A 13,958-nucleotide genomic window follows, 5' to 3' on the forward strand; every position below is an offset into this window, starting at 1 on the left:
AACTCAGAGGGCAATGATATCCAGACTGCATTCCATGTGCAACCAACTTTGGTGGATCTCCAGGGATTGTGACCGTGATGTTTGGAACATTGTCTGTATGTATATTCCAGTCTGTTCTAATCTAGTCTCCCAATTTTTATTCAGATGCTACCAAGGTGGATTTTGTAGGGTCAACCATGTGTACATTGCCATTTCCAGTGCCTTGGTCAATCCAGGCTGGCCCATCCTATTTCATTACTTTAGCAGACCATTTCATAATTAAATGCTATTTAATATTCACCATCTTGCTATTAGTGAATTACATGTAATCCAGACCAGGTGAAGATGGCAGATTTTTCTTACCCCGAAGGATAGAGTGATAGAGACACAAAGATATACTGTACAGCACACAAACAGACCTTCAGTCCAACCCGTCCATGCTGACCAGATATCCTAAACTAATCTCATTCCATTTGCCAGCACTTGGCCCATATCCCTCTAAACCCTTCCTATTCAAATACCCATCCAGATGCCTTTTAAATGTTTTAATTGTACCAGCCTCCACCATTTCCTCTGGCAGTTCATTCCATATATGCACCACTCTCCGCATGAAAACGTTGCTCCTTAGATCCCTTTTAAATCTTTCCCCTCTCAAACTAAATCTATGCCCTCGAGTTCTAGACACCCCTATCCCAGTAAAAAGACCTTGTCTATTTACCCTATCCATGCCTCTTATGATTTTATAAACCTCAGCCTCTGATGCTCCAGGGAAAACAGCCCTAGCTTATTCAGCCTCTACTTATAGCTCAAACCCTCCAACCCTGGCAATATCCTTGTAAATCTTTTCTGAATCCTTTCAAGTTTCACAACATCCTTCCTACATGAAGTATTGGCAAACCAGTTGTGATTGTTCTTTTTTTTAAATGACAATTGACAGCTTTTAACTCCAGATTTATTAATTAAATTCAAATTTCACCATCTGCCACATTGAGATTTGAAATCATGGCCCTAGGGCATTAGTCTGTGCTTCTGGATTACTAGTCCAGTAATCATACCACTGTGCCATTGCTTCCTCTTCAAAATGTTTATGGAGGCTAAAACTCCTACCTTTCCAGTTAGAAGCAGCTCTTCTGTGAATTCCCCTTCATAGGCAGAATCATCCTCTGACAGAATTGTTCCAGGACCCTGATGATTATATAAAAGATAGATTAAATACTGAGTTGTTTATAAAGAGCATTTGATTTGAAGACATTGAATAAAGAGAATTAATACTCAGGATAAATGAGGTCAGTATTCTGCCTCAGCTTCTTGCTCAGACTAAGTATAATCTGATACTTCAGATTGCCTATTTAAGAATAGGGTAGATTAAATAAAGGGGCCATTAATTCTGTCTGAGTTTGGTTTCTTGTTACGTTGTGAAGTTCCAGGTGTTTTGATCCCAGCTGATGGTAATACTGGACAAGCCATATCCCAGATTGACACCTGTCATAATATACTATAAGTTTTATATTTTCTTTTTGTTTACCATGGAGGTCTGTCAGTGATTCTTTACAAGAGTCTGCTAATATACTTAACAAAATAATGAGTAAGTTCATTTCACGAAAGAAAAATGTAGAATTATACTATACCAGAACAATTGGAATGAACTCATTACAAATATCTGAAAGAACAATGCAACTCTTTTCATAATAACATTTAGATACTGAAACCTCAGTGAAGGGTTACCCCATCTCCATGTTCAGCTAACATAGTGTAGTCAGCTTCATTTTCCTTAAGTTCTAGTGTGCATTCGTTTGAAGCATTTTTTTTCATTTAATGTCCCTCCTAAAGACCTTTAAACAAGCTGTTGTGTCAGTTCACTTTTACTACCATGTATGGGTTCCTTAAACTCATACCTTGAACCTTTTTGAATGTTTTCCTCTCATACCTCCACAGATTTTGGCATTTGGAATTTTCTTGTAAACAATTCAGGATGTCTCTTTTTCTGCCCTGACACTGCTAAACTAGCAGCACCTTTGCCATTATAAATCTTTTTATTTTTGAACAAACCCATCCCTAATCCTTTCTGTTGTTGTAAAACTCAAGTTAACAGATATTTAGCAATAGTCTCCTAGTTGCTTGCTTGTCATTTCACTAAAATCGCATTATATTGAGAAAGCAACCTTTAGCTCACTATTCAAACTGACATTACGAACTTTGAAAACCTACACAAGTGAAGACTAAAATTATTTTTTACTCCATTTCAGAACCCAAAGTTTCAAATGATAACAATATATTATGAGCCTGTGTCTCACAGCTACAGCTAAGGGCCACCTGCCATCTGTTAAATGCTGTGGACTTTCTATGAAGGGGGAGGGGTGGAACAATACTGATGGAAATATAACTGCTGGTTGGTCCGCCAAGTTAATAGAAAGGAAGGAGTTCGACTAAAATAGTCTCTCAGAGTCAAGCTAATAATCTGTTTGTTAGAGAAACAATCCAGAGACTGCACAAATCTGTAATCCACATTTTATAAATCTGTACAGAAAATAACCATTGGTGGAGAGGCACAATCTGTTGGATAACAGACAGAATGATGCCCAGATTGGAGATAAATATCTTACTTTGAACAGACAGAAAAAGAAAACAAAGCTGCCTCATATTCCACTCGACATAGGAAATTAACTAATTATATCCACAGCTCATCAGCTAAATGGGAAATTTGTTGTTAAAATCCCTAAAAGTGACTATTAAAATTAAAAGTTACTCTTTAAAGTTCTGTAATAGCTCTGAGTAAACATTGGATGCCATTTTCCAATAATGAGGCAATAAATTTGTTGGGCCACTGTTTGCCATGAGAAAGGGTAAAAGAGCATCCAGTTACTGACCAGCCCCAGTGCAAACATCCTCAGATATCCCAGGGTCAGCACATGGGTGGGGATGACAAAGATGATAGTCCAGCTAGAAATTCCATGGTTGGAATGCTGGTTACGTGGAAGGATTCCTCAAGGAGAGAGTGCTGAGGAGAATTGCAGTCACTTCAGGAAAAAGCCCAAAAGCTATGCATTCTACAAAAGGAATCATGAAAACAAAACACAACATGGAGGTATTATTGAGGTCTGACAAACAGAGGATGCCATTCCTGAAGTGGATAGAGGGAGGAGAATCTCAGCTGCTCATATATCAATGACTATCAGCGGCAGCCCAGCTGTGCCATGGGTTTCCTTCCAATGTGGGAAGCTCCACCAGTTTGTGAAGGCAGCCAAAGTCACAAATGAAAGAGCTGGTATTTATATAACAATCCCAGAGTAAGCATGCTTTATAGCCAATGGTGTACTTCTAAAATGCAGCTTCTAGAAGCATGGCACTCATCCACAAACTCCATCAACAAACACATCGACCTGGACCCAATATACCGGCCACCACAGCGGACAGCTCAAACTGACAACCGGAAGCGGCAGGGACAGGCCACTATAAATACTGGAGGAAACACCACAGAAGCGCTTCACAGGAGGCTCCCAAGCACTGAGGATGTCACCTAGACAGGGGACGAAACGTTTGCAACAAAAACTTCCAGCTTGGCGAACAGAACCACAGCAACAAGCACCCGAGCTACAAATCTTCTCACAAACTTCTAGACTTCTATTATGGGAAATACTGTAGCCAATTTACAAACAGAAATTTGACAAAAGGCAGATAAACTATTTTCGTAATGTTGGTTGAGGAATAAATTGAAGAGACACCAGGAAAGCTCTTCTACTTTTCTTCAAACAACACTGCTAGATATTTAACCTCTGCCCTAAGAGGGACAAAGGCCTTGCTTAACAAGGGCAGAAAGAAGAAGGCTAGTGTTCTGAGCCACACTGGACCAACTAATTACTTTCTACTCACCACTAACTTATTGTATTGGAAGTTTCCCTCGTAGCACAGCCCGGACTGGGTAATTACGATGCCATTCCCATGCTTGCAATCTTCCATCCATGTGCCAATGTACCTCTCTCCCCTGTATCATAGAAACTTTATATTTAATTTTAACTAAATTCAGAAAATTAAAGCAAAGATTCATCAAGAAGAAATAAGCATTTGTTATTTGAACAAGCTTTTGCTGTCATTTACTTTTTAAATTTCCTCAGTGCAGAGCTTTGCTGAGAATTATTTGGGGTACTGTATTCAGTTTCAGGATTTATATCTTAAAGGATTTGTTTGCCTGGAGTAAGGGAGACCACTGGGCTTGAAGCATTTACTCTTTTCTCCCCACAGATGCTGCCAGGTCTGCTGAGTTTCTCCAGCAATTTTTGTTTATGCTTGTTTCAATATCTGAAGAGTTGTGAATGGTACTGAACATTTGTACAATCATCAGCGAATATCCCCACTTCGGACCTTAATATGGAGGCAAGATTAAACAGCTGAAAGTGTTGGACCTAGTACACTTCACCAGGACATTTATGCTATAATGGTAGTGTCCCTACCTTTGAGACAAAGACCTGAGTTCAAATCCCACCTGCTCCAGAAGTGTGTCATGACATCTCTCTGTGAACAGTCACTCTCACCTCACCTTTGGAGCTGAATACTATGGGGCAGATTTGTACAAAGGCTATTCAAAAGATAAGTGGCACTCTCTGACCTCAATATGCTTGTGAGTCTGTGTTGCAGCTTCACCAGGTTAATACCTTATTTTTCAGTATGCCTTATGCTGCCTCTTTGGTGCATTCTTGCATTCTTCATTGAACCAGATTTGATCCCTTGACTCGCCATTTCATTTGAAATATAGTAATATAAAAAATAGGAACAGGAGAAAGTCAGTCAGCCCTTCAAGCATGTTCCACCATTCAAAATCATCATGGCTGATCCCACAACTCGATACCATGTTCCCACGTTGTCTGCATACCCTTTGATCCCTTTATTCCCAAGAATCAAATCTAACTCCTTCTTGGAAACATTTTACGTTTTGGCCTCAACTAATTTGTGGTGGAAAATTCTGCAAGCTCACAACTTTCTGGGTGAAGAAATTTCTCCTTTATTGCAGTCCTAAATATCCTTAGACTGTGATCTTGTTTTCAACTACCTGGTCATTGGCAATGTCCTTCCTGTGTTTATTCTGTCTAGCCCTGTTAGAAATTTTATAGATTTCTGTGAGATGGCCTCTCATTAGTCTAAATTATATAAATACAATGAGTAGAAATCGGAAAATAGAAGTTTGGCATATTGTTTACTTTTATAATGAAGTAAAAGTAAAATGTTACAGTATTCACTCATTGGTTGCACAAGAGCATGTGATTCTTGGAAGCTGGGCTTGACTTTTTTTGAGACTACCTCACACTAGGTGCCTTTGGGTTGAAAAAAAAACTGCTCAGCAACAGCTTTCGGGATGGTGTTAAGTAGTAGTGTTACACACAACAGAGAGAAGAAGACACCAGTAGGACTCAGACGCCCAAAACCCTACAAGCAGATCAGATCCCTTTCTCTCCCTCTGAGTCGCAGGTAAATAATATCCAAGACTCTTCAAGGGAAAAAAAGTCTAACACCATCAAAATCAAGGTCTAAGTAACTGGCTCCTAAACGAAGGACTGCATGTTTGAAAACATGATATTGTTGCCAAAACCGAAGTAACTGAGAGAAAGTCACTTAATTTCCCCTGTGATTTGGACTCGATCCACTGTCTTTGTTTATTTTTACCCCTATATTCTACCTATGATACTGTTGAAAAACAGTCTGTCCTGTTTGTGAATGTATGTGTACATGTTTGGACTTAATGGAGATATGGTTTAATTTGCATATTTGTAGTTAATGGATTTTTGCCACGTTAGAGGATCTACTTCTTTTTGTTTCCTTGTTTATTAACGAAACCTGTTGTAAGTTTCTTTTATTTTAGACAGTGGTCACAGTCAGGGAAATTTTCCATCCTAGTGATTCAATTGGTTATATTTCATATTTGTGACACCTCACCAAATAAAGGTGCTCCATTTCCAGCGCACGTTCCTACCAGGGGGGACAATGGTAAGGGTAGAGTAGAGGCACTGAAATAACTCTTCAGGGTCTGGTATCTTATCAACAGTCACCCTTTATTTACAAATACAAAGCCTTTGTCTGTAGCACTATCTCTTGCTGAGTCAGGCACGAGAGTATCAGTATCATCCTTGTGTGTTAGCCAGAGCTCTCTAATTGTATCAGATTAACAGTCCATTTTGCTGACCTCACTGCAATCACTCGAAGCAAGCCAGGCCATGAGGTTAAAGATTGTACTCAAATAAAATGCTGCAGTTGTTCTGCAGTACCTCATGGATATCCAATTTGAGTATGTCCTATGCCATCCCAATTCCTCCGCCTCCGCCGTATCTGCTCCCAGGAGGACCAGTTCCACCACAGAACACATCAGATGGCCTCCTTCTTTAGAGACCGCAATTTCCCTTCCCACGTGGTTAAAGATGCCCTCCAACGCATCTCGTCCACATCCCGCACCTCCGCCCTCAGACCCCACCCCTCCAACCGTAACAAGGACAGAACGCCCCTGGTGCTCACCTTCCACCCTACTAACCTTCGTATAAACCAAGTCATCCACTGACATTTCCGCCACCTCCAAACGGACCCTTCCCTCCCCACCCCTTTCCATCTTTCGCAAAGACTGTTCCCTCCATGACTACCTGGTCAGGTCCACGCCCTCTTAAAACCCACCTTCCCATCCTGGCACCTTCCCCTGCCACTGCAGGAATTGCAAAACCTGCGCCCACACCTCCTCCCTCACCTCTATCCAAGGCCCTAAAGGAGCCTTCCACATCCATCAAAGTTTTACCTGCACATCCACTAATATCATTTATTGTATCCGTTGCTCCCGATGCAGTCTTCTCTACACTGGGAGACTGGGCGCCTCCTAGCAGAGCGCTTTAGGGAACATCTCCGGGACACCCGCACCAATCAACCACACCGCCCCGTGGCCCAACATTTCAACTCCCCCCCCACTCTGCCGAGGACATGGAGGTCCTGGGCCTCCTTCACCGCCGCTCCCTCACCACCAGATGCCTGGAGGAAGAATGCCTCATCTTCCGCCTCGGAACACTTCAACCCCAGGGCATCAATATGGACTTCAACAGTTTCCTCATTTCCCCTTTCTCCACCTCACCCTAGTTCCAAACTTCCAGCTCAGCACTGTCCCCATGACTTGTCCGACCTGCCTATCTTCTTTTCCACCTATCCACTCCACCCTCCTCTCTGACCTATCACCTTCATCCCACCCCCACTCACCTATTGTACTCTATGCTACTTTCTCCCCACCCCCACCCTCCTCTCACTTATCTCTCCACACTTCAGACTCTCTGCCTGTATTCCTGATTAAGGGCTTTTGCCCAAAATGTCGATTTTACTGCTCCTTGGATGCTGCCTGAACTGCTGTGTTTTTCCAACACCACTCTAATCTAGATTCTGGTTTCCAGCATCTGCAGTCATTGTTTTTACCTATTTAGGAAGATGGTATTTCCAGCTTTGAAAAAGGGTCAGTTAGACTCAAAACGTCAGCTTTTTTCTCTCCTTACAGATGCTGCCAGACCTGCTGAGATTTTCCAGCATTTACTCTTTTGGTTGCCACACAGTATAATGGGAGCTGTTCTCAATGTGAAGATGTAACCGTCTCCACAAGGACTGTGCAGTGGACACTCCTACCAATACATTCATGGATGTACATATCTGCAAGAGACTGGTGAGGGTGAGATCAAGTAGATTTCCCCCTCTTCTTGGTTCCCTACTGCCTGCCACACACTCAAACTAGCAGCAGTGCGAGAACTGAGCTTTCAAGGTCAGTAAATGTACTCTTGAGCTGTTCTTGATGGACATTGAAAATCCCTGCCCAGAGTACATCCTATACTCTTGCCACCTTCAGTGATTCTGCTGAGTACATTCAGTGTAGAGGTGAACTGATTCTTCAGCTAAAGTGGGGGAGGAGGAGGAGGAGGAGGCAAGTGGTAATTAAACAAGTGGCTTTCTTGTCATGTTTGACCTAATAACATGTTATTTCATGGAATCCAGAGTCAATATTGAGAACCAATACTTTCTTGGGTTTCTCTGCTGGTGAGATAGAACGTCATCATTCCTGGGTATCAGAGAAATTGTGATGTTTGATTCTGTGAGTATGAGTATGCCAGTGTTTCTTATCTAATTAGTGGGACGGGTTCCCCAATTTTGGCATTAGCCTCCAATTGTTAGAAAGGAGAGTTTGCCGGCCAACAAGACTGGATTTGCATTGTCATATACAGTGCCTAAGCTGATGCTGGGTGGTCTTCCCTGTTTCGTTTATTTCTTTAGATTTCATAGTGGTTTCGCTGAGCAGAGTCTCTTGCTAGGCATTTCTGAGGGAGGTTAAGAGTTAACCACACTGTTGTGCATCTGGAGTCACATGTAGGCCAGTTCATAGGAACTTAGGAATTGGGAGTAAGCCATTCAGCCCCTCAAGCCTGCTCAACTATTGAATGAGATCATGTCTGATCTATGTCCTAACTCAATGTAGTTGTCTTTGGCTTATATCCCTTAATACTTCTACTTCATAAAAATGTTATCTGTCTCAGATTTAAAATTAGTAACTCATCCTGCATCAATTGCTGTTTGCGGAAGAGAGTTCCAAACAACTATCACGCTATGTGTAGAAGTTCTTCCTAACATGTCTCCTGAACATTAACCTCATTCTCAGATTAAGTCTCCTTGTTCTAGAATCCCCAACCTGTGGAAATAGAATATCCTTTCTACCCTGTCTTATCCTGTCAATATGTTGAAGACTTTAATCAGATCATCTTTTAAACTTCTAAATTCTCTCCTCATAACTTAACACCTGAAGTCCAGGTGTTATTATTCTTGTAAACCTATATTGTGCTCCCTCCAAAGCCAGTGTATCCTTCCAGAGGTCTGGAGCCCAGATGTGGTCTCAGTATTCCAAGTGAAGTCTAACCAGTCTGGTTTTGTATTGCTGCAGTATAACGTCATTATCCTTATTTTCCAATATATGTTCAGTTTTTTGTCCAGTTATTTGATTGCCATTGTACTAGTTTTTAATTTCAGATTTTTATTCAATTCAAATTTCAACATTAGTCATGATGAGATTTGGACCCATGTTCCCAGAATATCAACTAGAGTATCTGGGTTACTAGTCCAGTGAAATTAATTTATTAATTAATAAATGATACATCTCTTTTCCCTCTTCCTCTAAGTTTTTAAACCTACTTCTGGAGCATGTTTCATATAGATCCTGGATCAGTTGTCAATTTTAAATGACATAGACCTTTTTTGTTATAAAAGGAATGAAGGGATATGGGCCAAAGACAGATATATGGAATTAGACCACAGATCAGCCATAACCTCATTAAATGCTGGAATAGGCCTGGGGGCTGAGTGGCATACTCCTGTTCCTATGTTGTCATGTGTCCCTCTCACTACCTTAACTAGGAAAGTAAAGTCACCACGGCCCAAGAGGATGAGAGGGATGTTCGCTCACTAGAGAGAGAGATGGCTGGTGGTGAATTTAATCTGAGGGTCACCATGCCTCAGATGATGATAAGATTGAAAAGTCAGGATCTTCATGATAACCTCGGTCAGTGCAGGAACTGATACTTCACCATGAGCATCACTCTGCACTGCAAACCAGCCATCCAGTTCTGTGGTGGCAATGAACCTTGGCAGAGTAGTCTCACAGTGGAGCTGTATGCTTATTAATTCCACCATCTAGTCCAGGAACTGCTGCCACCCAAACCAAGGTCAATTCACCCAAACCAAGGTCAATTCACTGAGCAGAAACATTCCCTGGGTGCATGGCCTAACTTGTTCAGTGGCTAAATACATTCAGTCATCAAAGAGCTCAGGACTTGAGGGATCACTTAAGGGGTAAATGACAATTGAAATGTTTGTTCTGACTGATAACTTTACATTATGATCTAATAAATTGGTTCAGACTGACCTAAAATTGCAAGGTTCATAATTTATCCATCATCCTGGATTGATCGAGGCCAGTTACAAAGATAGAAGTACAAGCTTGATCCGTAAGCAATAAGAAGGAAAGTTGATCTTTTCTCCTTCCTGCCTATGGATTCAGTACTGGAATACAGTAACTGATTAGATTGTCTCATACCTGTCAAGGTCATCAAATACTCCATATCCACTTTTCTTATCATTCTCCCAATGTCCCACATACTTAAAGGGAAGATTTTCCATTCGAGAGCTGTGTAAAATTCCAAATCCATGACATTGATTGTCTTGAAAATAACCTTTGTAAGTCATTCCATTTCCATACCTAGAAACAAATTAGTTTTATTTATATTTTCAGACTGAGTTGCATAGCATTATCACAAACAAGCTATAAAACACCCAGTCTGTGCTCAGTTAACTCAAATCTTCAAGCCATAAACTCTTTACTTTGTGTGCAGTTAGTAAACTTGCTCTATTGAATTCAGTTTTCCACTAAATATGTATAGAACGGCTGCAGACAGAGTTGTATCACCCTGAGATTCATGGGTTGTAATGAATTTACAGAGCATTTAGGCAACCCAGACCAAATTAATAACAATGCTAAGTTTTGAATTTCCCCTTTCAGATGTTGGGCTGTGTTAGCCAAGTCCATGAAAGCATGAAATGGCGGAGGATGATGCATTGTATCCATGTAAACATGAGAATGACGAGAACGAGGGTAGGTCCGATCAAGGACAATAGTGGGAGACTGTGTATTGAGTCGTAAGAGATAGGAGAGCTCTTGAATGAGTACTTTTCTTCAGTATTTACAAATGAGAGGTACCGTATTGTTGAAGAGGAGAGTATGAAACAGATTGGTAAGCCAGAGGAGATACTTGTTCGGAAGGAAGATGTGTTGGGCATTTTGAAAAACTTGAGGATAGACAAGTCCCCCGGGCCTGACGGGGTATATCCTAGGATTATGTGGGAAGCAAGAGAGGAAATTGCAGAACCGTTGGCAATGATCTTTTCGTCTTCACTGTCAATGGGGGTGGTGCCAGGGGACTGGAGAGTGGTGAATGTTGTGCCCCAGTTCAAAAAAGGGAATAGGGATAACCCCGGGAATTACAGGCCAGTTAGTCTTACTTCGGTGGTAGGCAAAGTAATGGAAAGGGTACTGAGGGATAGGATTTATGAGTATCTGAAAGACACTGCTTGATTAGGAAAAGCCAGCACGGATTTGTGAGGGGTAGGTCTTGCCTTACAAGTCTTATTGAATTCTTTGAGGAGGTGACCAAGCATGTGGATGAGGGTAGAGCAGTGGATGTAGTGTACATGGATTTTAGTAAGGCATTTGATAAGGTTTGCCATGGTAGGCTTATGCGGAAAGTCAGGAGGCATGGGATAGTGGGAAGTTTGGCCAGTTAGATAGAGAACTGGCTAACCGGTCGAAGTCAGAGAGTGGTGGTAGATGGTAAATATTCAGCCTGGAGCCCAGTTACAAGTGGAGTTCCGCAGGGATCAGTTCTGGGTCCTCTGCTGTTTGTAATTTTTATTAATGACTTGGAAGAGGGAGTTGAAGGGTGGGTCAGTAAATTTGCAGACGATACGAAGATTGGTGGAGTTGTGGATAGTGAGGAGGGCTGTTGTCGGCTGCAAAGGGACTTAGATATGATGCAGAGCTGGGCTGAGGAGTTGCAGATGGAGTTCAACCCTGTCAAGTGTGAGGTTGTCCATTTTGGAAGGACAAATACGAATGCGGAATACAGGGTTAACAGTAGGGTTCTTAGTAAGGTGGAGGAGCAGAGGGATCTTGGGGTCTATGTTCATGGATTTTTGAAAGTTGCCACTCAGGTGGATAGAGCTTGTAAGAAGGCCTATGGTGCATTAGCGTTCATTAGCAAAGGGATTGAATTCAAGAGTCGTGAGGTGATGTTGCAGCTGTATAGGACCTTGATAAGGCGACATTTGGAGTACTGTATGCAGTTCTGGTCACCTCATTTTAGGAAAGATGTGGAAGCTTTGGAGAGGGTGCAGAGGAGATTTACCAGGATGTTGCCTGGAATGGAGAATAGGTCGTACGAGGATAGGTTGAGAGTGCTAGGCCTTTTCTCATTGGAACGGCGAAGGATGAGGGGTGACTTGATAGAGGTTTATAAGATGATCAGGGGAATAGATAGAGTAGACAGTCAGAGACTTTTTGCCCGGGTACAACAGAGTGTTACAAGGGGACATACATTTAAGGTGAAGGGTGGAAGGTATAGGGGGGATGTCAGGGGTAGGTTCTTTACCCAGAGAGTGGTGGGGGCATGGAATGCGCTGCCTGTGGGAGTGGCAGAGTCAGAATCATTGGTGACCTTCAAGCGGCAATTGGATAGGTACATGGATAAGTGCTTAAGCTAGGACAAATGTTCGGCACAACATCGTGGGCCGAAGGGCCTGTTCTGTGCTGTATTGTTCTATGTTCTATATTCTATATCCAGACATTAGTGGGGTGGAAGTTGAGGACCGGGGTGTGGGTGGTTCTATCCTTGGTGTGGTTGGAGCAGTTGGGGTTCAAGGGTGGAGATTCAGAAAGTGGAGGAGATGTGGAGGGCATTGTTGAGCATGTGGGAGGGGAAATTGCAGTCCTTGAAGTAGGAGGCCATCTGGGATGTTCTGGAGTGGAGTTGTTCCTCCTGGGAGCAGATGTGGCAGTGACAGAGGCAGAGGAATTGGAATACGGGATAGCGTTTTTACAGGTTGGGGCCTGAGAGGAAGTAGCTGTGGGAATCGATGGGTTTGAAGTAGATGTCCATATTGGGTCAGTTGTCAGAAATGGAGATGGAGACGTCCAGGAAGGGGAGGGACCTGGATGCTTTGGAGAGAATACAGAAAATGTTTACCATGATGTTGCCTGGGATGGGGGATTTTAGCTATGAGGAAAGGATTGCTTGACTGGGTTTTCACTGGAATGCAGGAGGTTGAGGGGTGACCTAGTAGCAATTTATAAGATTGTGAATGGCATGGACAGAGTGTAAGTGTGAGGCTTATTTGGCACGGTGGAGGGGTCAATTACTAGGGGACACAGGTTCAAGGAACAATGGAGGGGAAGTTTAAAAGAGATGTGTGAGGCAATGTTTTCACACAAAGGGTGGAGAGAGCCTGGAACGTGTTGCTAGAGGCAGTGGTGGAAGCAGGCAGAATAGTAGCATTCAAGAAGCACTCAGGATGAATACATGAACAGGAAGGGAATCCTGTAAGTGAAGACCATTTTAGCATGGAAGGGCAAAATGTGGCAGCATAGACTTGAAGGGCCAAAGGGCCTGTTCTTGTGCTGTACTGTTCTTTGTTCTTTGTGAGATTTGTATTCAAGGAGGGAAAGAAGAAACAGACTGGGCAAATAAAAACTGGTTCGTTTAATGTCAGATATAGGCAAAGATTTGGAATGCTGAGAAACAGATGTGTTAATCAAGGATAGATAACATGAATCTGCTGGGAACTGAGGCACCAAATCAAGTCTTTCTAGTTTCAAAGCCTGAGAGCTGACCATGACACGGATTCAAATATTCGATGTACTTACTCACAGATGCCATAGCCATGCATCTTCCCTTTTTTCCAGTGACACTTATAACAATCAAAAATCTCTGGTCCTCCAGGAGCAACATATACACCAAAACTAGAACAGAGCACAAGTCATTAGTATATCCATAAATCAGTGGAATTCCCAATTTACCAAGGGGCTACTTGTGCCCCTCCAGTTCCCATTCACTTGTGACCATCAGTACCCTCTGATAATTCGCTGTATGATGCTGACTAAGCCAGGATACACTGCTGCTCTCTCCCTTTCCTGAAGCAATGCCAGAAGAGACAGGCACATCACAATTTTGTACTCTGTCAATCAGAAAGGATGCCTGTTGGGCAGAGGCCTTGGAACCTTAATGATGGCAGGATGGATGTGGAATGCTTACGTTCAGTCTTCCCCCTCCTCCAAGCAATATAGCTATTTAGCTCACCTTGGAGCCATACAGCACATTTTGTTAATTGTTTTGTATGATGGCTGCACCTCCTAAATTCCACCTGACCCAGTTAAGTAGCAACCT

The 13,958-nt window shown here is 42.4% G+C and overlaps 1 protein-coding gene across 2 annotated transcripts in view; it reads right to left on the bottom strand.

Annotated features, from left to right (window-relative positions):
* The window catches only part of LOC122548937 (ALS2 C-terminal-like protein), a 106,257-nt gene that overhangs the window by 31,729 nt on the left and 60,570 nt on the right, over positions 1-13,958 (bottom strand). For both annotated transcript variants that reach the window (XM_043687924.2, XM_043687923.2), the window contains exons 14-17: positions 13,439-13,534; positions 10,061-10,222; positions 3,850-3,961; positions 1,087-1,164 (exon numbers count right to left, since the gene is read on the bottom strand). In XM_043687924.2, coding sequence (XP_043543859.2) covers positions 1,087-1,164; positions 3,850-3,961; positions 10,061-10,222; positions 13,439-13,534 — 448 coding nt within the window. The remainder of the gene's footprint in view (positions 1-1,086; positions 1,165-3,849; positions 3,962-10,060; positions 10,223-13,438; positions 13,535-13,958) is intronic.

Source organism: Chiloscyllium plagiosum, unplaced genomic scaffold (assembly GCF_037043375.1).
Source record: "Chiloscyllium plagiosum isolate Xiang-an unplaced genomic scaffold, Cpla_swu_hap1 HiC_scaffold_4, whole genome shotgun sequence".
Classification (NCBI taxonomy): domain Eukaryota; kingdom Metazoa; phylum Chordata; class Chondrichthyes; order Orectolobiformes; family Hemiscylliidae; genus Chiloscyllium; species Chiloscyllium plagiosum.